Source organism: Stegodyphus dumicola, chromosome 3 (genome assembly GCF_044657685.1).
Source record: "Stegodyphus dumicola isolate Sdum_Otavi_A_Nest chromosome 3, ASM4465768v1".
Classification (NCBI taxonomy): Eukaryota; Metazoa; Arthropoda; class Arachnida; order Araneae; family Eresidae; genus Stegodyphus; species Stegodyphus dumicola.
The window spans coordinates 255,552,180-255,577,245 of record NC_140770.1 but is presented as its reverse complement, the minus strand read 5'-3'; the positions used below and the strand labels follow the sequence as shown (position 1 = coordinate 255,577,245).

Genomic DNA, 25,066 nt, shown 5'->3' with positions numbered 1-25,066 from the left:
TTTGGAATTAACCTTTATTAAATAATGAACTACAATGGTCGGACTATTTTTCGACATAAGTACCACTATTGTTTAGGCATTTTTTGATTGTAGTGATACAAGTATTTGGATGTCCTCATCAAAGAACATTACCGCTTATAATTGCAACTATTGGGTAACAACAGATGTGCCATTGTCATCATCCTGGAACTGGTTGCCAGCAAGAAATGATTTCAGAAATTTTTGAAAATATTTTGAAAATATGAAAATTACTTGGTGTGAGATCCATACTGTAGAACTGATGGTAAAACGTTTTCTGTCGCAACTCCATAAGGCATTGTAGCATAATCACATGCAGTGTGTGATTATGTATTGTCATGAATGAGCATAATTCTGTCCCAGAGCTTGTCATGGTGCTTAATCTGTATTGCACAATGCAATTTTCTAAACTTCTTGTAATAATGCGCAACATTGATTGTTTGTTCATGTGCTGTGAAATCCACCAGCAAACTGCTGCGCCAATCTCAAAACAGTGTACACATCAATTTGCAACACATTATTAGTGGCTTGACTTTCATCTGTGTTGGCAATGACATGCCATAGACTGCAGTTTGGGTTCTGGGGCTACATGACACACCCAGGTCTCATTGCCAGTCATGATCTGGCTTAAGAAGGCATTACCCTCTTCATTGTACTGTGTCAGGAAATCCAGAGCACTGCCCTGATATTTCAATCTTGTTGCTGTCAGATTGTGAGTTATCCACCAAGCTTACCACTTTTACAATTTCAGTTTTTTTTTTGACTCGGAGGACTAACAAAGCCTTCACCTTTTTATTTACAATTTCAGTTTTTTGGACTCAAAGAACTAACAAAGCCTTCAGCTTTAGCTATTGGATGGGTTAATGGGTATGTGGTATTATATCTCGTGCAGAAGTGACTTAAAAATCTGATTAAATTCTAGGAAAAGTGTCGTTTTGGTGAAATGGCTGTTCTCCATAATCTTCACATTATCTGCTGCAATCAAATCGTTATCAGTCGGAGATGGGCGCCCACTTCATTCATTATCAAGAACATTTTCATGGCCTCCGCTGAATTGCTGCACCCACCTTCTAACCACGGAATCCCTCTTCACATTCAGTCTGCACACTCCACAAATATGTTTGTGAATTTCACAAGCTGTGGTGTTCATCACATTGAGAAATTGAATGATCGACTGTATCTTGCACACAGCAGGATGCCTGATTATTTTTAATGTTTTAAAACTCTCGCCAAATTCAAACACTGCATAAGTCAGTGATCTGAAAATGCCTTTCCTCACATGCCAGTGACTTCAGCAGAAAAAAATCACATGCTTGAACTAACGAATATAGCTATTCCATGCCAAAAATTTAAGACGGAACTTACTTGCTGGATTACCTACATAAAATATGTATTTTAAATAGTAAAAGATAATTTTAGGAAACTTACATATAATACAAATAAATATCAATGACTTGTATGATAAACTTCGAAACATGGGATGCAAAGTCCAATGTCACAATCTGGGCAGCAATACTGAGTTTCCTTCCTGCATCTCTTATTGTTTACATCTCATCTCAAACAACAACTTTGCAGAAAAATATTTTCGTATAGTATGTCTTTCCCCTTTTTTGAACAATAAAGTAATTTCCAAGATATTGATCTATAATATCTAATGCTCCCACAGTTTTGTTGTAGTCTGTTACAACTGTAGGTTTTTTATAACTCTGCTATGGCACTGTGCATCTACCATGTCATTTGTATGGACAGTGGCTAACAGTGTTACATCTTTCTTATCTTTCTGCTTCATGACAAGAATTTTACCTACATGAAAAGCAACAGTGTCACTTTTTGTGATTTTCTTTTCGCCAGCTCTTAAGGCATTTCTTTTCTATTTAATTTTGCAGTTTCGGTCTTTCTGAAATTTTAGAAGCATGTCTGCCAATTTTGGTGAGGTATAAAAATTGTCTGTTATCAGATACTTCGTTTTAGCAGTGGTTAAGCTGACATAATGATGAATTGATTGAGGCAAATCTTTATATTTCAGATCAAAATTCATACATTTTCCGATATATATATATATAATTTAAGAACATGTCTAATGATTTACATGTCTAATGTTTTACATGTCTAATGATTTGATTTTCATGTGTATTAATTTTTTGAAAACATGTTAAACCTTTTGGAGCAGCAGCTCTTGGTAACTTTTAGGCGAGCTTACTACAATTTTTATAATTTAAGAACATATATACCCTGAAGTTGATTCGCATAATGAATAAGACTTTACCCCAAAACGGGATATCTTTTTGCATATATTGTCACCATCCCAAATGATCTTTGAAGAGCTAAGTGTTTTATCAGTTACAATGTAACATTAGGAGTCATATCTCTTTGAAAAAAGTTCATTCAGGTGCTCTAACACAGACCAAGTTTTATGCAGTTTGGAATTTGGATGCATGTTAGCATAAAAAATTTTGCTATCTATAAAGTGTATTTCATAAAGTCTATTACAAGGCATTATGTATCTGAAAAAATGTATTCAAATTGAATTTTTTTTTCCCTCCAGCACATTTTATTTTCTGGTTTCCTTCACAGTACCTTGTAAGATATAAGAAATGACAGAATTTTTTCCTTTGTGAAAAAAGTATCCAAAGTTTTCTACTCTTTGGGTAATCGAAATCCTGGAGAATTTTGGCATTGTTCCGTACACACATTAGTTTCGAAAGACTATTAGACTTACTGAATAATCATTCACAAAATACTCAAAATATTGTAAGGCACCATAATTTGGATCAAAAATTTTATTTACATTTGGTGTTCCCCAAAATTTTAAATGTGTGAGTGCATAATCTACTGAAGTATATACAATTTCAGTCCATACTCGTCCAGTCAACAGTAGAGCTTGATCACTGTTCTCATATTCACTATCTGAATTTTCATAAAAATCATTTATTTCAGAATCACTTTTAGATCCATTTATACTAAAATTAAGAATCCTAGAATTATATTCTTGACTCTATAATGTACACAATATTGAAAAATATATTTTATCAGTGAACACAAACCATGTGCATTCACAAGCATAACTGAGCTAAATATTACAAAATAAATTTATTGGCTAGTGCTGACATCTAATTTAAAATAAACCAACTATCTCCAGTTACATTGAAAATAATCTGATACTGCCAGCTAATATGTAAAATAAGAAATAAAAATATTTTCCAGGCCTTTTTTTTTTTTTTTTTTTTTTTTTTTTTTTTTTTTTTTTTTTTAAGCATTTCTTTTGAACACCCCTGCCCAGGAAGTATCACAGGCACATAAAATAGAGGGCAAAACCTCACCCCGTAATTTAGAAGGGAGCAAGAAGGAACAGGTTAAAGTTCTCTTTTGGGAATGCCTTTAACTAAACATGTTTCTCTTATAAGCATATTTGAAGTGAAAAATTTACAACCATCCGCTTTTGTTTTCTTAATACTCAGTATTTTAAAGTATTTGCCAATGAAATAAAAAGTTCTGTGAATTGAATAATCTCTTTGTAATTATCGTCATGTCATCCATACCAGCAGTACTAAGTATGTTGCTACTTTTAAGAAATGAATAGGAAATTTGAATACTAAAAGGAAGCATTTGAGAGTTATTTCAAATTAAACTATTATTGTACATGTGCATATTTTCCTTACATTCCTTACAACAATCATTTGTAACTTTAAATTATTATGACTAACATGTTTTCATATTGAATACTGTTAGTCAGAATTTTTTTATATGTAATTATTATTTGCATATAATGTTCTCATTCTGTTACTAAATAAATGAAATAACTGCAGTCTCATACTGAATTTTATGTAAATAATTTATTCATAATTTTTAAATATGTCAGTTAATATGTTTTTATTCCATTATTTTAGCTTAAATTTTATAGAAAAGTGCTTAATGTTAAATACAATATTAATGATAAATTTATAAAAAGTTATTGTTATTAAATAAATACTGCAGTAGTTTTTCATTTAGGTAAATAAATTTCTTATTTTTTAAGGCATTTATATTGGATGGACACAGATTTATCAAGTAGCAGACCTAAAGGTCGTATATTTGTCAGTGAACTTGATGGTCGATACAGGCATGCTATTGTTTCATATGGTTTAGAACAACCAACATCTCTTGCATTAGATCCTGAGTTGGGGTAAGCAGTGACAAAATAATTACCTCTCTTTCAAAAATGAAACATTTAAGTTTTATATCTGTAAATATGAAATTCTTATTATAAAGTTGGCACACAACTAAAATAGTATACTATTTGTGTAATACATAATGAATATTTGAAATTATATTCTGTAGTATCTGTAACACTATAAAAGAAATCTAGAAGACAGTATGTGTATCTGGATATTTTCTAAAAATTTTGTCTTTTTATTAATGAAATGCAATATGTTTACATTGCAGTAAGATACGTATATTCAGTGAAGATGTCAGATGGAGAGACTGAGACTGATTAATTGCTACATACTGATGATTTACTGACCCAGTGTTATAACATTTAAACAATATCTCATTGTATAGCTGTTCTAACTATAAGAACTGAATCAAACTCAAAACTTGAAATTGTTAATCATTCCTTAATATGAAATAATCACTCAAATAAACATAAATATCTGGTAACCTGTCCAATATTTAAAAACAAAATCCTAACTTTACTTTCAATCAGATAATTTTATTCTAACAGAAAATGGGCAAGGAATGCGAAATAGCATTTTGTTGCAAGTCAACAAATCTTTCTACAGTGCCTTGTTATTGTATTTATAGCAATATAATATGAATTTTACTATAATAATAAGAATAACTTAGCCATTATGAGCCATGATGCTTTATGTAGCTTTACAACTTGTCTTCATAATCTGTACTGCACTACTAATTATAATTAATGATCCATCTACACATGTCATGAAAAATCAAAATTACAAATCTCAATTTTCAGTCCATGAAATAAGCCCTATCCCCAGTAACCGAGATAAGTAAACATTGGTAATTCAGTTCAGGTTAAATTCCTGGCACATATGCTGACTGCATGGGCATTTTCATGATTTTTCCTGTATGTTATATATGAGCTATAATTTCTCTTAAAAAGTTCCTCACAAAGGTTCCCTTCTTTGGTGGTTTGCCCTTACATATTTCCATTTATTAATTATTATTTATTAAATCAAGCAGCCAAAAATTCCATAAAAAGTATAAACCAGTGGTTGATAAAATGTTGAGCTCATATCTTTGATATGAGGAATCATAACTATGAGCTCATGTCTTTGATATGATGGAATGATAGGAATGCTTCTCTTTGATATGAGGAGCATTCCTTCAAACCCTTAGCTTTTAGCAAACATTTTTATGATATAATTAAATATGAAATCAAACTTAATTTGAAAAATCTATTGTGAAACCCAAGGACTAACTGAATAAGTAAAATAGCTATAAGTAAATAAATAAACAAGTGTCTGTTTGAAAATTCTATAGAACAGTTTTTAGTTGTATTTCGAAAAGTATAGTTTTTTCGAAAACAGTTTACTTCTTTGATAGGCTATGTAGAACTTTCTTGAAATATTCGGTATTTTTAATTCCATAAATAAATGAAAGAAAACAAAAATTTAATTATTTATTTGTTTCTTTATATTTTAAATAGCTTCCATATATTTCTTGAAATTCAAAGAAAGTTACATAATTTTGTAGTCCATTACATTAAAAAATTAACAAATAAACTATTCATTAATTGCAACCCTGTGCAACTAAAGTGTAATTTCCTAGTCAAATTTCAGATCTAAATTTACTTAAAACTTGGATGATGCTGCTTAATGTAATCATGTTTGTCCATGGTTATTTTAATAACAGTAAACAGTAAGAAAAAATATCCTTCAAAAGAACAACAGAATTTAACCTATTTAATATAACAGTAAACATATAAGTACTTACTTTAATGACTTTTTAAATAGTAAAAAAAGTCATTATTAGTGGAGTGTCTTCAAGTGTTATGCAAACATTCATTTATGAACTGTTCATAATGTTTTTGGAAATTATTCTGCCCCCCCCCCGAACAACATTGTACTTCTAACCTTAACACCTGAAAAGCATCCCTTCAGCTTTGGTTTCTTGTTAATCTTCTTCATAAAGTTTATCACATGATGTGCTTTAATGTAATACAGAAAATGTTAGTAGGTATCTCCTGTCATTAATTCGGCAACCTGAAATTTTTTATCAGTATTCTTCAATGACTTAAATTCCTCACAATTCATGTTAGTTGGAGACATTGCTTTTATTTCTTCAATGTCCTCTAATTTGTTATTTATTGAAAGGTTGGTATGCTTGTCTTTTCTGAAGTACAGTTTCAAGACACATTCAGTAAATGTAACATACTGAGAAGGTTTATGTTTTTTTTAATTCATATGCACTTGTATACACATCATCCATCTTATAAAGATTAGAATACTTATATCATAACAATAATATTTTTTCATCCATTTAAAAAACTTATTCATTAAAAATTATCTGTACTTCACACTAGTTAAACTTTTTAAAGCTGTGGAGATGCCTTCTCTCCTCTCCCCCCGGGTTCACTGACAGATTCCTTTTGCCATCATGCAATTTGATGCAGCCAACATTTTGAACTTTCTGTTTTCAAATAAATATGTATGTTGAGGCAGGGCATGTTACTATAGACTTATTTCTTCAGCATTATAAGTGTTTTCAGAGCGGAAAATTTAGGCCATTCATTTGGCAATGATGGTCCTGAAGTGGGCAAATCGGCATCTCTTTCTTCATTGCTAATATATTTGTAAACGATGTTATCTTCTATTAGCTGAACCAGCCATATATTGCTACAAAATCAACTGTCTCTATTTCTAAAGTAAATATTTCAGCTTTCTGCCACATTGGTGCATTGCTAATTCGTGCATCTTTTTCCATGGATTTTTGTAAACAAAACTTCAGTGCTTTCTCAACATGGTGGCCTTTCCTTCAGTGCATCCATCTGTTTTATGTTTCCATTTCAGTTTTGATTTGATTTGCAAACAATATCTTCACCATTCTTTAAAATCTTGCATAAGAGTGGATGAGAAACATTTAAGTTAAGATCAGCGCCCCATTGATTATTTTTAAAGCTATTCTTAGCAATCTAGTAAATGGACTTTATCCCTTAGACTCAGATTATTAAGCCTTTTACTAGTCTCTATAATTCTAAAATTACCAGAAGAGAGTAAAAATGACTACAAATGATTAAAATAACTAAATTTGATCAAATGAACTAAAGAAATGAGCATGTCCTGGAACAGAACACTCATCCTATGCATGGTCAAAATATAAAGCTCAAAATATATTGTAAAGATTTTCTTTTAGTGTGTGGAAGCAAGGTTATTTAGAATTCCAGTTTTGGAAAATGGTTTACTTTGTACATGATAGTCTTGATCAAATTAGAAGAGAACATGCCAATTTAAAATTTAAAATTAGACTAAAAGGCATCCTTAGTTTGGCATAGAATATATTCAGGGAATATTTTTTTTTCCCCCTGGGCGCAAAAATTTTTTTGCTTCTGAAGAAGGGTGGTCTATATCTGATCTCTCCCTAGATTGATAGATTTATTAAATATCTATACCAAACTATATTTACTTTTTCTTTGGTCTAATTTAAAATTTTTATTCAAAACCAAACTGTTTGGTGATTTAATCCCTTGGCTTTATTTCTCTGCCATTTTGACAATTTTTTAATCTATTTTGACCTTATTTGGCAGTATTATCTATTATTTGGAAAATTTTGCTTCAGTTTAAAAAATTAATTGTGTAGTATTTTTAATATATTAACCGACTTGGTGATCACAATAAGCAGTACGTATTACATGTTTACATATACAATGTTATTTCGTCTGTTTTATTACGATAGCCAATTGATAACATTACTGTGATCCTATTGAGTCTGTCTACTGTATGGTTTCCCTTCCTCCAAAATGCTTGAAATATTGCTATAAAAATGTATTTAAAATACAAAATTGCTTAGAAAATCTTATTAGAATTTCCCCCTTCCATTTGGCATTTCACTGTACTTTTATTTTTAATTCCAGTGGAGAAAAAAATTACTATTTTAAAAATCATTTAACAACTTAGATATTTTATTTATAATTGTTTCTGCATCCATTTATAAAATCTTTGTGTCATAGTCTTATGTTTTGGACTGAAGCAAGCATGTCTCCAAAAATTGAAACTGCATGGATGGATGGTAGCAAGAGAAAAGTCCTAGTTAGTGAACGTTTAGGATATCCTACTGGTCTTGCAATTGATTATGCTGGTGGTCACCGCGTTTATTGGTGTGATACAAAACTTGATACCATTGAATCAATGAAAATAAATGGATCTGATAGAGTGACTATAATTTCAGGTATGTATTTATTATAATACTTTCTGTTATTACCTATTACTCCAAAGCTGAACTTGTGTGGAGTTGTATCATGAGGTTAGTTGAAGTTTAAATAGTTGATTCACTTCTAAAGTATATAGATTTATATAACCTCATCTTGGCTACAAAATACAGTATCCCCTACATTTAGCAGTTTATAGCAAAATATAAACTCGTATTAAAATCGGACCATATGATATTGTTACGGATTTGGTATTTAAATAGCTAATGTTAGTTGAATTGTAAATTAAATGGTTTTATTTCCCGCGCAGTGGCATGACGAATATTAAAAGAAAGCTAATCCGCGAGTGCAGCGCGTGACGAATATTAAAAGAAAGCTAATCTGCGAATTTGCTACAGTCAACAAGAGCAGTTTTCTAAGCAAACTCTTAAAACAACAACAAACTAACTAAAATCACTGACTGACTGAATTGAGAGGTTTTCCTCCCTTTTATAAGATTTTTAAATTGCGCACAAGAACTTTCTGAAACTTTCTCGAAATCAAAAAGAGATATTTATTAAATGTTACATGCACGCACTCTTGTATTTTCAATTTTCCAGCTTAGCTTTCTTTTAATATTCATCACACGCTGCACTGTGCGGGAAATAAAACCATTTAATTTACAATTCAACTAACATTAGCTATATAAATACCAAATCCGTGACAATATTAATAGATCAATGGACTGATTAGGACAGATCTCATGTCTTGCATAATTATTTATCAGATTTAAGTATCTTTCCCTCAATTTAGATATCCCACACACTTTATTGTAGGGAGGGGGAAAATTCATTGTGTAAGTAGTGAAAATTTCACAGTCTGAGATTTAGCATATTTAACAGAATGTAGTGTAAATAAATCTATAATATGTCTCATTAATATTTATTTTTATTTCACAGTTTTTAAATTGATACATATTTATTGTAATAAGCCTTGATATATCACAGTGTATTTTTAAATTTAGAAAAGTGTTGTTTTTCACCAGAACTGTTTATGGCCACTGATCTATTCATATAATACTTGGGGGGGGGGGGAATTTTTTTTCATATTCCAAAAATCTCTGCAAACTTTCCATGAAGTAAAATTCTCTTATGCTTATTTTTAAGTGAATGAAATTTACTTCTTGGTTTGCTTTCTTCTTTCAGTATAGGAATGCAGCAAAAAATAAAATAAAAAATGGGTATTGTGGTCTAAAACGACATTACATGCTTTGAAAAAAGATGTAAAAAAGTTTGGCTGATAGTAGAGAGCTTTTAATTTGCAAACAAAAATGCTTAATATGTTTCCTACAAACGGAAAAGGCTCAGTTAGTACTATAGGTGTAGCTGGAGGGAGCAAGGAGGGGTATCTGTTCCAGGGACAAGGGGTGCCAAGTTGATGTTAAGAAATTTTCAAATGAAATATTTTTATTTTGGCAAACAGGACCCTGACCTGGCGAAATCTTCAGTTGTCCCCAGGCACTGAAAACTTAAGCTATGGCTCTGGTTAGTACAGTAGAAATTTAAACATACTGAGACTAAAAATTGTGCAGATTGGAGAATCCTGCAGATTATAACCCCCCACCCTTTTGGGGTGGGTGGGTAGGTGTCTTTTCTATATATTTTTGCCATTTTAATTTTAGCATTAAATTTGTTAGTATTTGCACAAGTAACTGTTACCTACACTTTAAGAATTATTTAATCAAGATTTATAGAATACAAAACTGTTATTTTTTTAACAATTATGTGGAACAAAACAAATATCATTACACATGAGGAGGGGAAAGGGGGATAATTAAGCGGGAAAGATTTTGAGTAAATACTGAACTTTTTTTTATAAAAATGCACACGTAACAAAATTGATATATTTACCAGCAAAATTACTTTTAAAATGATTTTTTATGTTCTTTAGTGAAAGAAAAATAAATGCATAAATAAATATACAATTTACCTAAATCCTTGCAGTAAGGTTTCCTTTAATTTAATCCCTTCACTGAATCTGCAGTTATGTTCCATGTATGTGCATTTGGATTATTAAAATTTAATAAAAGCTGCTGTAGTTGAAGATTTGACTTTGTAAACATCCTTTAATTTTATTTATTACTATTTCATTTATTATTTCTTTCATTTTCATTTTCTTTCACTTTTCTTTACCATGCTTCCATTTTTGGTAAATAACAAGTCACCAAAGTGTTATTTTTGTTAATGTATTCCTAATCAAAGAAAATAAAGTAAAATTGCAGTAGCTTGCTTGTTGTCTGGAATGTAAACAACTCAGCTATGAGGTGCATTTAAAATTAAAACTCTGCATCTAAAAATCTGTAGACAAATAATAGTCTTTATACATGCTGACCACATAAACTGAAAGTTAATTTTAAAATAACTGTAGATTTCATATGCAAAATTGGTGAACAAAATGTAACCATTCTTATTAGGAATCATTTTGTGATATAAATATCACAACGATTATGTTATATATTGTGATTTTAATTACATTTATATTCTGAAATGAGATCGTATGCATGGAAGTGCTACATTGCTGCAAGTTCATGATTTACATATAAAACTTGCAGTAGTAGTAGTGTATGTCTAAAACCCAGTAGGAAAATGAACTGTTAATTAAGTCTTCTTTTTTATTTTAAAGTAGTGTTCTTTTAACAACCGTGATTAATTCTTTCAAATTCATGTTGAAAAACTAAGGGAGTAGTTTTTTAAATATTTTAGTTCTACCTCTCCACAAATTTTGTTTCCTAGAATCATATACAGTCAAAAGTCGTTAATCCGGACTCGTCGGGACTTCGGCGATTCCGGATTATAGATAATCAGTTTAAATCTCGTAAAATGGCATGCAGAAATTCTAAAATTAAAAATATGAAACCGTAATTTATGAAATAAAGAACAATTATGATCTAAAGGGTATCAAAATTTGCAAAAAGAAAAAGCTTAATATTTATTTGTGTACTTTATTAAACATTTCTTTCAATGTAAGTTGTTTTAAGTTTTGCTTCGTTTCATGTGATAATACTTTCTCTTTAATTCTATTAAACAGACATAATTTCTTGTTCAGTTACAAAGTTCCGCTGTTCAAGTCCTATAATTGCTGTGTCAAGAACATCGACTAATTTGTCAATCGAAATTTTTTCGTTTTCAACAACCTCTGTTACTTTTCTTCGCTATCGGAAGCGAATTATAATGATGAGGAACTTGTTTTAAATCATATCAAAGACGGAGCATATCGAGATGAAATACTACATTTGGTAAGGAATTATAAGCCAAATAAAAACATCTGCGCAAGATAAGGATAGTGCTGACAAATCAACTTCCAATTCATTATGCGCGGCGTTCCCCCCGCCGAGCAGCGTTAAATTGATAAACAGATTTCGGATTTCAAAACATACTTTCGCTTTAGATCCTTTACATGTTAACAAATATATATCGGAAATTCTATTTGATATAATCGAAAGTTTAAGCTTACTTTTATAAAATTGCTCTTACAGTCTGCAAAAAATAATAAGCCGGATCTAATTCGAAAATTAAGGAACAACGCAATCATCAACATTAACTGAAATAGATAATTTTAGCTTATACGTCCATTATACATAAAACGCGCACGCGAAAACGTATTCTGCACTTGCGCACACTCATATGCGCAGTCGTAAAAGGTCTTACGCGCACATGTAAACGCCTATGCACATGTGTCAACGCGGCGCATGCGCAGAAAGTTTTTAGTTTTGAGGTCCGGATTATAGATCATTCCGAGTTATGGGTGTCCGAATTAACGACTTTTGACTGTACTATGTTCGCAGCTCTTTACATTGTAATTAGTTGTGATTTTCTTGCTTTTGGTGTTATAATTCTATTTTTTCATTTACTAGAATTAGAATCAAATTCTACTTTGGGTTCACAGAAGTCAAAATTTTTAAATTATATGTTTTACAAGGAATTTAGTTGTCAGTTGTAAATTATTTGAAGGGGGGAATGTCATCAACTCTGTGTTTAATTTTGTTTTTATGTTGCACTTTTAGGTATAAATCATCCAATATCACTTGACCTTTTTGAAGATCATTTGTATTGGTTAACAAAAGATGCTGATGATATATGGCAACAGGATAAATTTGGGCGAGGTGTGAAGGTTAAAATCCATGGAAGTGTTGTATCACCTACTGCAATCAAAATTTATCATTCTCTTCGTTATAATTCATCAAGTAAGTTATTGGATTTTGAAAATGCATTTATTGTTTATTTTGTTATTCTCATCAATATGCTGCTTTGTTATGTTATTTGAACTGCATTTTTTATATTTTAATATTTAATCTGCTAATTGTATTTATAGTTAAAAATCGTTGTCCAGTTGAAGCATGTTCACATCTTTGTTTGCTCATACCTGGAGGTTACAGGTGTGCCTGTCCAGATGGTTCACCTATGTCTGTCATTGGAGTGATGTCATGTAATGCAGGTAAAATAAATTTTGGAACATTAATAATTAAATTTTAATTTTATTTTTCAAGTGAGAGGGGAAATGCGAATAAAACTACTAATAAATTTTAAATTGAAGTAAAAATGGCAATGAGAAGAAGGTTATGTATTATTCATAGAAATTATTTAGAAATTCATACATAATAACTTAATAACTCTCATAATGAACTACTAAATAACTAAAACTTTGTTATATCTCAATCATTAGATATCTGGCTGCTTAATTTTAATGTATTGAGTTTGTTATTTAGTTATTAGAAAAACTAGAGACTTCTGTGTTTTAATTCAGCAGTTGTAATAGCAATAATTGTATGTTCTTCCCCAAGAAATTCCATTTAATCATTTTATGTTCAAAATAAATTTCTTCTTTAGCCTGTCAACAATCAACCCATTATTTAAGGTTTTAATTTAGAATTTGCATGAATTAAATGAACATGTGAAGAGTTATATTTGTTTAGCATCATGAAATATTCAGCAAAAAATCGCAATTTATTTCAGCAATTTAAATATTTTTCTGCAAAATAATGTATTTAATTGAATTTAGAAACAAGCTGAGAAATATGAAAGCTGCAAAGTATTTTGAATTCTTAATTTATATTCTGCACATGTTTTAACCTTTATATACATTACCATTTAATGAGTTCCCAAAAAATCTTCCTCTCAGCTTTATGACCCTATATAGTGTGTTCAAAAATGTCTTTATCTGGCCTTTATTGACCGCTGGTTGAATTGTCTGTTTTTGCATAGAAACTGTAATTTTAATTGTTTTAACTGTGTTTGATGTTTTCTGTGTTTCTATATCTTTCAATTTTTAATGAAGGTATTTTAAGTTTTTATGCATTTTTGCCTTGCCGCAAAGTGTGAACTTAATTAGTTGAATGAGAAATATATCTTTAAGGAGATTCAAGGAAATGAGTTTAAATGAAATGCAGGAAAAAAATGCATGTAATTTAATATTCTATGTAAGGAAGTCATGTAGTGCACACATCAGATTTTTTATAGTCTTGGTGCATATACTGTTTGTCTACCACAAGAACAGTGCTCAAGAGCATCTGTCATAAGAATATTCTGCAGTCTATTGTCATAAAAACAAGCCTTAATCCATTTTCCAGAGTGGTATTGTGAAGAATTGATTTTCTCTTTCCTGTGACCTTTTACGACTGCGCATATGAGACTGCGTAAGACCTTTTACGACTGCGCATATGAGTGTGCGCAAGTGCAGAATACGTTTTCGCGTGCGCGTTTTATGTATAATGGACGTATAAGCTAAAATTATCTAATTATCTATTTCAGTTAATGTTGATGATTGCGTTGTTCCTTAATTAATTTAATTCACTAAAAACAAAATAGCAATAAAACATTTATTTGGCTAACCTGACTTGAAATATTCTAGCGCTATTGCTATAATGACTGTCACTAATTAGATATCGTGGCAAGAGCTCTTCTTGTGATAAGCAGACAGTACTTACATTTAAGAAGATTTTATATTCCTAATAAAAACAATAAAAAGCAAAAATTTTGACTCCTGTGCTTCAGAAATTGGCCAAAATATTTAATTTCAAAATTTAGAATATTTGACGTCATTTTTCCACTTGCTTTGGGGGTGTCAGTTAATAAATAAATTGCAGTAATGTGAGGCTCGTCTTCCCCTCTTCAGTACTTTCCAATGTTATTCTTTTGTAATTTACTAATGTGTAACAGATAATTTTGTGTCAACTGGTGTGCTGAAAGAATTTTCATGTAAGTAATATTTGATTTTTCAAATGTTAAAAATACATTATTAATATTCTCATGAACTTTCAGTACTTCAGAATCATAATCTAATAATCATACAAAAACCGTAAACTAAAAATACTTTTAGTTTTAAATAGTCAAAGTTTGTTTAATAAATTTTAATGTCTGGGGAAATGGTGTTATTACTGAAGTGTGCCAGTGATTTCTAGAGCACATGTTCTAGAAAATTTTGTAAATAAGTTATTTTTGAAAAAAATATATTAATCATTACTTTCACAACAATCTGCATATAAAAATACTCATCACTTAATCCTCTAGAATAGGAAACCTTTATTTTTAAGTGCATATGAATACAAATATTTCACTTTTCAAATTGTGTGTAGCCCTAATTATGATCCATAACTTTATAGTGAAATATGTTAGGTCAGTCTTATATATATATCTAATGAGTATAAAATTTTCTTAAACATAAATATAGGTAACTTTGTAATTAATTAATTTTTTTTAATTTAAAATTTCTAAGACATGAATACTTGGTTCATTGAAAACACTTTTGTAATTGAAAATTGTCTTTAAAAAAAAATTGGCCAGCATTTGAGAAAATAATGTTCAAAGAAGGATTTCTATGACCCAGGGTATATCACTTCCAAAAAATGTTCACACTGAGTGAAGTGCGAAATCATTTATGAGTCTACATATGAACTTATTTCTGTATATATTCATGTTAATCTCTTCATGTATTCAGGACAATCTATTCACGTATTCACATAATCCTTTCATATCGGCACAACTTACTTAGTGAGTGTACTTAAGAGTAAACTGGTGGCTCACAGTACATAGTTTATGCCAGATACTGCAGCATTGGAAGGATTAATGAGCATCTTTCATTCCTTAATTGTCCTTGTAAATCAAATAAGTTATATATTGTATATGTATATATATACATATCATTAGAAAAGTTTTTTGGTATATCATCTCCAAGGACCAGACATTTGATTAAAGCCATGAATTATTGGAATAAATTTTTGTCAGTATTTAAAGTTATTTAGAATTCTATTGTAGTAAAAATTGTTATTTAGATTTCTATTGTAGTAAAAATAATGTCATTTAGATTTCTAGTATTGTAAAAATTATTTAAAAACTGTGTCGAAATATTATTTTGAACCATAAAAAATTTAAATGGTAAAATTATAAGTAAAATATAAAGTACTGAAAAGGTAGCTATTGTCATTGATCATAGATTAATTGACTTGTCAAAGGGAACAAACCAATCCACTATCAAATAACAATAACCAAATTAGAGTGTTTTGTCTTTCTTCCAAGTAAGGATCAAATTACAGTCAAAAGTCGTTAATTCGGACACCCATAATTCGGAATGATCTATAATCCGGACCTCAAAACTAAAAACTTTCTGCGCATGCGCCGCGTTGACACATGCGCATAGGCGTTTACGCGTGCGCGTAAGACCTTTTACGACTGCGCATATGAGTGTGCGCAAGTGCAGAATACGTTTTCGCGTGCGCGTTTTATGTATAATGGACGTATAAGCTAAAATTATCTAATTATCTATTTCAGTTAATGTTGATGATTGCGTTGTTCCTTAATTTTCGAATTGGATCCGGCTTATTATTTTTTGCAGACTGTAAGAGCAATTTTATAAAAGTAAGCTTAAACTTTCGATTATATCAAATAGAATTTCCGATATATATTTGTTAATATGTAAAGGATCTAAAGCGAAAGTATGTTTTGAAATCCGAAATCTGTTTATCAATTTCACGCTGCGCGGCGGGCGCGTAATGAATTGGAAGTTATCTATCAGCACTATCCTTATCTTCAGGGCAGATGTTTTTATTTTATTTGGCTTATAATTGAAGATCAGATGTTTTTATTTTATTTGGCTTATAATTCCTTACCAAATTAGTATTTCATCTCGATGCGCTCCGTCTTTGATATGATTTAAAATAAGTTCCTCGTCATTATAATTCGCTTCCGATAGCGAAGAAAGTAACAGAGGTTAGTGAAAACGAAAAAATTTCGATTCACAAATTAGTCGGTGTTCTCGACACAGCAATTATAGGACTTGAACAGCGATACTTTGTAACTGAACAAGAAATTATGTCTGTTTAATAGAATTAAAGAGAAAGTATCACATGAAACGAAGCAAAACTTAAACAACTTACATTGAAAGAAATGTTTAATAAAGTAAACAAATAAATATTAAGCTTTTTCTTTTTGAAAATTTTGATACCCTTTAGATCATAATTGTTCTTTATTTCATATATTACGGTTTCATATTTTTAATTTTAGAATTTCTGCATGCCATCTTACGAGATTTAAACTGATGATCTATAATCCGGAAAAATCGATAATCCGGAATCGCCGAAGTCCCGACGAGTCCGGAATAACGACTTTTGACTGTAATTATTTTGCTAGAGTTAGATCATAAGTTATGCACAAAATTTAATTATTAGAAACAAATTAGTCTGCTTAAGCCATAACATTTTGTCATAAACAAAATTAAAAATAATACTGAGTATTATTTTTAATTTTGTTTAAATTAATTAAAATTTTTTCTGAATTTAAGGTACTCCTTAAGAACAGAATTAAACGAGATCCTCACTTGAGAAAAAACATTCCCTGACACTCACATATATTTATCTATTAATATTTCTATACAGCTTTTAAATAATTTTTATTACAATAGAAATCTAAATAACATAATTTTTACTACAATAGAATTCTAAATAACTTTAAATACTGACTAAAAATATATTCCAATAATTCACTGCTTTAATTAAATTTCTATTCCTTGGAGGTGATATACAAAAAAACCTTTTCTAATAATAAATAATTGATTTATTACTTAGCAGCTTTAGCACAAGTATTCGGGTTTTTAAGTTACTCATAAATATATACACACACACATATACATATATATATATATTGGATATTAAAATATAATTACACATACACGTTATTAATAAGTTTTTTATTACACTCCCCAAAAGAAAAGAAATTTATTATCTATTTACTAGCACTGAACATATTTATCATGTAATTTGTTTCCTTACTGTTACCCCCTAACAAGTTTATTACCTTAGTCATGTTGCTGTCCAATTTTTCCATGTATTAAATAAAAAAATAATAATGTAGAAATTTTGACATTAATACATTTTATTTATTCATTATATTTATTAAAATCAAAGGACCGGTAGAGAAATGTAAAGGTTAAAAATGAACTAGGCAATGTGGAGATTGAATATAACTGCTAACATGTTTTGTTATAAATTACGGTTTGCTTTTGATTTGTCTATTAGCTTATTTTAATACTATCATTAACTAATTTACAGGGATGGAGTTGCCAAAGCCTCAACCGTATCGCTGTCCTTGTAGACATGGTGGTATTTGTTTTGTTGAATCTTCAAAAAATAAAGTGTCATGTGTATGTCCTGAGAATTACAGTGGTGTTCATTGTACAGATTTTACTCCTGATAAAAAAGCTCAGGCGATTAGGGGTAGCAGTAAGTATCATCATGAACTGTTAGTGTGAACATAATCAGATGAATTGCATGTGTTATCGTTACTGTATGTGTAATTTGAATTTAAATTGCAGTTGTTTGTGAGGTTTTTATGTCCTTAATTTTAATACATTCTACTATAGTGTCACCACAAACTTTAATTACTCTGTTCAGTTTTTAATATTTACATTTTTTGTCATATCCAAGAAGGTTTACAGTTCATTAAATTAATTTGTTTACTCCTCATGTTGATAATTTACGAGGGCTGTTCAATAAGTAAATAAGACTAAAATTAAACAAAATACAGAATACGTTTAATCGTCATCATTTACGTGGTCTTTTTCAAAGTAATTACCGCTGCACGCAATGCATTTATCCCAACATTCTATCCACTTCTGAAAAACACGTAAAAGTCCGTTTTTTGAGAACTTTTCCAAAACTGCCTCCACAGCCTTTACATGTTCTTTGTTGCTTGAAAAATGTTTGCCTCGTTATGGTTTCTTAAGTTCAGGAAACAGCCAGAAATCGCGTAGAGCGAGATCAGGACTGTATTGTATGGAGGGTGCGGTAAAATCTCTATGTTATTCTGTTGCGAAACATTGTATATGCAACGAGCAATATCTGGTCAGGCATTGTCATGATGCAATAAGAAGCCATTTTGGAATAGGAAGCCATTTTGCAATAGGAAGCCATTTGTTTTCAGTATTACCGGGTTTTAAAGTATGTTGATACACGCTGTGACGGACATTAAAGATCGTCCCTCGCATTCAATATCTTCCACATTTTGCCTGCCTTCCTTAAAAGCTTTATGCCAGCGAAAAACATTTGTCCTCACTAATAATGCTTCATCATTGAAAGCTTCACGTATCATGTCAAAGGTCTCTGATGCTGATTTTTGCAGATAAACACAAAATTTATTCACATAACGTTGTTCCATCGATGCTTCCATTTCGACAACTGGCCACGTCTCATAGACACCCGCAAACACACTTCAGTTCAATCATGTGATACTCAGGAATATGAGCTTGTACACGCCATCTATCGGTAGCTTTTGTTAATACAGACAACAAAGTTTTTTTATGTCACATAAATTACATTCCGATGGATGGTTTCACTGCAGTAAAATTAGTCTTATTGAACAGCCTAGGTAAATATTTTGCTTTTCTTTATTTGCGGCTCAACATTAATGAATACCTTTATTTAGCACATGTAATGCTTGCTGATTTGTTGTTCTGCTGGGAATTCTAAAATTTTAATTTTAACCTTTGGTAAAAATAATTTTTGTTTTGTATTCAATAAAATAGGCTTAATGTTTTCTTCATATAGAGCAATCTCTTAATAAAGTTATTAATGTAAAGCACAAAATATGCAAAATCTGGAATGCCTATTTAAAATTTATATATATATATATTTTAATTTTTTTAGGTGTTGCTGCAATAGTTATTCCAATATTCATAATCTTACTGGTTCTTATTGCTGGCGTGGGAGTTTTCTATGTCTTCCGAAAGAGACATTTGTAAGATTTTTTAGTATTTTTGAATACTTTGATTTTTAAATGTGTATAACAAATTTCTTAAGATGCCTTAATGTTTTCATGAATATCATCCATTTCATATAAGAAGTCATTTTGTGTTTAAATTTGCATTAGTAGTATGTATATTGGTAGAAATTCTAAATGTTTATAAACTATGTCTTGTAGAAAACCTGGTGGTTTCGGTGGTAGTAGCCAAAGTGTCTCTTTTAGAAGTGGAACAAATGTTGAATTCTCTCCAACAATTATGGGACGCAATGGTCCATCAGAAATGGCAACAGAAGTAAGTTTTGTTTTGATCTAAGATCATATACTCTGTCCTTATTTTGTTTTAATTTACCTATTTTAAGTGCGTTCAGGTTTATCTTTGAAAATTCAGTTTGTAATTTCATTTATATTGTTTTAATATTTAAAAATGTTTCTAAAGTCTCAGGATGAAATAGTAAGTTTTCTGTAACAAAAGAGAAAAGTTTTTATTGCCCTATATACACATAGGATGAAATGATATTGTTTTTTCATTTCAGAGAAACTAACTTTTGTTACATATAACAATCATTTTATTGCTTCATATATTAGTACTTCATTGTACAATGCAACATAATAAGTTATTTTGCATGTACTATTTAAAAAAATTAGCAAATTTTTTTTGGCATAGATTTTGAATGAAATTCTATTGATTTTGAGGATGATCAAATACAGCTCCATCTTCTTCAGGTGATTGTTGTTCATTTTTAGATGAATATACAAGTTCATTTTTACTTCCAGTTTATTCTATATAAATAATTAATACTGGCTTAATTATTATTTTGAACCATTGATAGTTAATTCCTTTATTTATTTTGAGATCTGTATAAGACAGAAGTTTTGTGTTGTATTTTGGAATGAATAATATATTTACTGATACTTGTCATTTTTCTTGTCCATGATATAATAAAAAGTATGTCCATAATCTGCTAATATTCTAGCCATATTTGGGATTACTGAACTAGCTGTATCTATTATGAATTTTGGATCTGCTTTGGTTTCGTCTTCTGTGTAGATACTTATTGTCTGTGTCTTCATATCAATGGACTGTCCAAATCTCAACTTATATTATTTACTATATCTTCTTAAACTGATTAAGTATTGAAATTTTATGCAGAACTAATTTAATTAAATTCTTTCAGGAACCTCTTGATACTCATTTCAACCTAGGTGATTTCGACAAGCCCACTGATTTCAGTAATCCTATGTACGATGTGATTGGCACTGCTCAGAATGATAAAGCTGCACAACTCTATGAAATACCTACTGAAACAAAGGTAGAGAAAAATAAATCATCTCCAGCTGTTCTTCAAATAAGAAAAAGTGCACTGGATCCTATGACTCTTGATACAGATAAAGACACTGCTCAACTAGTGGTGGAAGATAAATCAGAATGTTGACATACATGATTCTTGAAATTGTTTATGTGGAGAAGCTGCAAGAAAATTGATTTTGCAGAATGAACTGCTATTATTTTAGAATCATTTTCTAAAGATACTGTGTAAATATTGCATTATCCATTCCAATTTCAGATTAAACACCCTTGTGGATGTGTGCTGTAAAAATGCAACTTCTAATGCAGTTTTAAGGCAACATGTAGCACAGTATATGGCCTGTTTTTAGGCCACCATTTGCTTTAGAACGAAAAACTGATTTAAAGAGTTTTGAAAGTTTCCTTATTTTTGAGGGAATATAAAGAAATGACAGTTGGAATATTTTTCATTCCGAAACTTCTAATGAGGGCTGCATATAGTTGTATATATGTGTTTTCTAGTTTTTAGGATTTTAAAAAGGAATTAGTAATTTTATTCATTCATTTGTGAGAATGAAAATTTAGGTATACTAATATATTTCCTGGTTGTGAAAAAGGCTCATCTTACTTGCCATCCACAGAATTATTTGATCTTTCAATATTTATACTCATCATTATATAGAAACATCATAGATTCTGAAAAATATCCATATGCAAAGGAAACTGGAAAATATACTACTTTTAGTGGTTATTTCTTAAATCTGTTTAAACTGATTAATTATAAATTTTATCTCTTTATAAATAATTCTTTGTTGTCTTTTTGTTGGGTTAACACATTACTATGGTAACAGTTAAAGATATTGATAAAGGTTTTTTTTGCCTCATTTTAAAATGTTCTTTTATTCCTTAAAAATTCAATAGCAATAATGATCTCATATATTTATTTCCTTCAGCATGTAATTTTTTTTCCCTTCTGAAAATGTGTTACAAAATTATTTCTAAATCTAAAAACTGTTTTTTCCTTCACTTGTTACAAATATTTTTTTTTTTTTTTTTTAATTTAAGGGTTATAACATTCTTTCAGTTGGAACATGATGCTTGATTATTATTTAAAATATATTTTACTTTAACCTTTATTGCAGTGCATAATTTTTTATTATTATTATTATTCTCATGAAGTTAAAAGAATTTTGCTTTTGTTTGATATACCTTCAAAATTATGAGATTGAAATAGAATAAGGTTATTTATTATAATTTACAAGTGTTTTATATCATCTTAAATGCCAATTAGATATATATTTATTACCGTTTTTAAATAACATATTAAAAAAATTAAACTCCTGTCAAAAATGTATTCAAGTCAGTTAACCCTAGCTTTTATCATAATTTATTAACAAAGCTTTCAGTAATTTTAGTTTGGATTAAAAAGTTTGCTCTCTCAAGATGCTAGAGTTCTCTTCTTCTGTGTAATAGTTTACAAGTTTTGACTTATTTAGATGGATTTTTTTTTTAATTTAGTTTCTGTGATACTATCTATTCTGTCAACAGAAGTATTTTAACTGAATTGGGATATGATTTCTTTTTTGTTTTTAGTTTAAATATTTTTGTTAGATATATTTTATGGATATTTAGTCTATGTTTCATTTAATTTAACAGTGCCATTGGTGATTAGAAGCTAAATAACTGTGATGTTTTAGTGAAATAAATAGCAATATACTGTCTGCAGCTGCTGTTATATATTTAAAACATTTATGTTGATCATTGTGATTAATTTTCATGAGCAGTATTAGGAAAGTTTTGTGTGCTTTAGAAACATTTAAATTATTGTGAGCAAAAGTAGCATTTTATTCATTGCCTGGTTCAGTATTTCAAAATTGATTCCACAAAAGCAGATAAATAATATTAATTATAAATAATATTAATAATAATTCATGTATATAAAAATGTTTAAAAAATTTGATAGAATATAATTTTGAAGGTCATGTATTAAACATTTAGGTGTATTCTATTCCAGTTATATATATTGTGTATTACAAGCCTACAAATTCATAGCTTTTAAATGGTTTACAGTTCGTAATTATGGTTCCTTGTAGTATTGCTACATGATTAGTAGCTTGTTAATTTTAATTTTGTTGAGTCACAATCTGAAAAGATCCTGTAAATGTGTTTTTCATAATCTTTTATTGTTTGAAAGATTTTGTATTGTGTTGCTGGGTGCAATTCATTGAATGTGCAATTCATTAGCATCTTTTTAGTAATTGCAACTATATATGAGGCCGTCCAGATATTAATTCAAAAGCTTAGAGTGCTTCCACATTCCATCTCAAAGTATAAGAAATTTAGAATTAGAAATTGTAAAGTATTCACAAAAATTATATACTTTAACTAAATACTCATAAGAGTAAAATTTAAATGAAGTTTGTGTGTGTTGTGTTTTATTTTAAATTTATGCCTATAGAGGACTTTCTGTGTTTTTGATGTAAATTTCAAATTACATTTTACATTTTAGGTGTAATAATAGTAACAAGTTTTTAAATAAATATATAACTTTTTAAGTGCAATTTAATTTTGCACCTGTCTCAACGAAATTTGTAATGCTCTCCATTGAAGAATATTCACTGAAGTGTCCTTTAAGTATTTTTCTCGTCTGCAGTGAAGCCTTTGTAATGTTAAATACTCCATATTAAAAAATATATTTTAATAAATTGACTCTTTACTTTTTATATTCACAAAAATAAAAGTATGAAAAATACACTCAGAATAGTTGTTATTAACACGAAGCTTTCAATGTTTGCAATAAATCTGGAAATGGCTAATGTTTTATTATTAACTCTTTTGCAATTGTGGGATTAACCAATTTCTTTCCAAATAAGCATGTTATCTGTCAGTTTTAAATTTGAATGCAGGCTGTTGATTTTTCGCTTACCTTGCAGACAATGTCCTGTCGCTTGGCGCCAAATGTTGATTTTTCCGCTAAATCCTATGTGATATATCTGACTTCGAATCTAAAGTTTTCTGAAGAACACAAAAACCTTGTCTAAAACTTAAAGGTTTATTCAACTGCAACTTCAAAAATGATGTAAACTTAACATCATAAACGAAAACGTAACATCTTAGGTGGAAAACATTCTGTGTGCATTCAAGTGCTTTAAAGTAACAGCTATGCCGGCACGGTGAAGGACACTTTCTTTTAAAAGACAAAATCCATCTAGCCCTTTCGGCATATATCTCCATTCGCTGGATTCAGACTTCCGCTCCTACGTGTTTTGGACTTAAAAGGCCGGACTGGAAATAGAACAGGACCGGAACAAGACGGGAACCGGAATCTATCATCCCCAGGCAGGTCTACTCTGGCTCGAACTAAAATGAACTGCGGTGCCACTAAGGAAAGCACCTCCTTTTATTGACGGCGGTTGCCGTTACTACAGGCAATTATGCAAATATTTAACACAGGTTGTATTAGTTTGCATATACTGCAGTACATGACTGTAATGCAAGCTGAGCTCACTGATGACCATCAAAAGGTTAAAGTCTTGAAATTTTTAAACCTGCTTTTTCAAAGATCAGATTATTATCCATACTTACTTTAAAAAAGGCCTTTCAATCCAAATCCCCCACTAACCTCAGGTACTCAGAAAAAATTATATATATTTCATTGAGATTTTTGTAGACAATTTATTTTTTTTTTTATTAAAAATGTGACAGAATAGAATTTTTATTTATATGCATATCATGATTAAAATTCTCTACCCCATATTTTGATGAATGACATTTTCCAAAACTGCGAGATATGTGGTTAATATTGTACTAAAATATGTACTGCATTTTACAGATTAGTTTTAATTAAAAATATGAAAAATGCAACTGAATTACTCAGTTGGGCATGGAATCTATTAAGTTGCTAGTATCCCTTTGCAGTAGATTGTGCCACAAATGGAGCAACTGGTCAGTGAGTTGAGATGTATTTGTACACGGCTGCATTTGCCTTCTCAACATGTCTCAGACATACTTGATAGACTAAGCTGGAGACCCGGTAGACAAGTCTAGGATATTACACATGGAAGATATTCTTGGAAAGTCATGCTGTATGTGGCCAAGTGTTGTCGTACTGGAAAACAGAACCTGAGG

The 25,066-nt window shown here is 30.0% G+C and overlaps 1 protein-coding gene across 1 annotated transcript in view; it reads left to right on the top strand.

Moving 5' to 3' along the window:
• mgl (low-density lipoprotein receptor-related protein megalin) overlaps positions 1–23,643 on the top strand; it is a 230,767-nt gene extending 207,124 nt beyond the window's left edge. The window contains exons 72-79 of the mRNA XM_085814066.1: positions 4,034–4,180; positions 8,189–8,406; positions 12,429–12,608; positions 12,737–12,859; positions 17,964–18,134; positions 19,557–19,647; positions 19,831–19,945; positions 20,829–23,643. Coding sequence (XP_085670192.1) covers positions 4,034–4,180; positions 8,189–8,406; positions 12,429–12,608; positions 12,737–12,859; positions 17,964–18,134; positions 19,557–19,647; positions 19,831–19,945; positions 20,829–21,086 — 1,303 coding nt within the window. The 3' untranslated portion in view covers positions 21,087–23,643. The remainder of the gene's footprint in view (positions 1–4,033; positions 4,181–8,188; positions 8,407–12,428; positions 12,609–12,736; positions 12,860–17,963; positions 18,135–19,556; positions 19,648–19,830; positions 19,946–20,828) is intronic.
• The last annotated feature ends 1,423 nt before the right edge of the window (positions 23,644–25,066 follow it).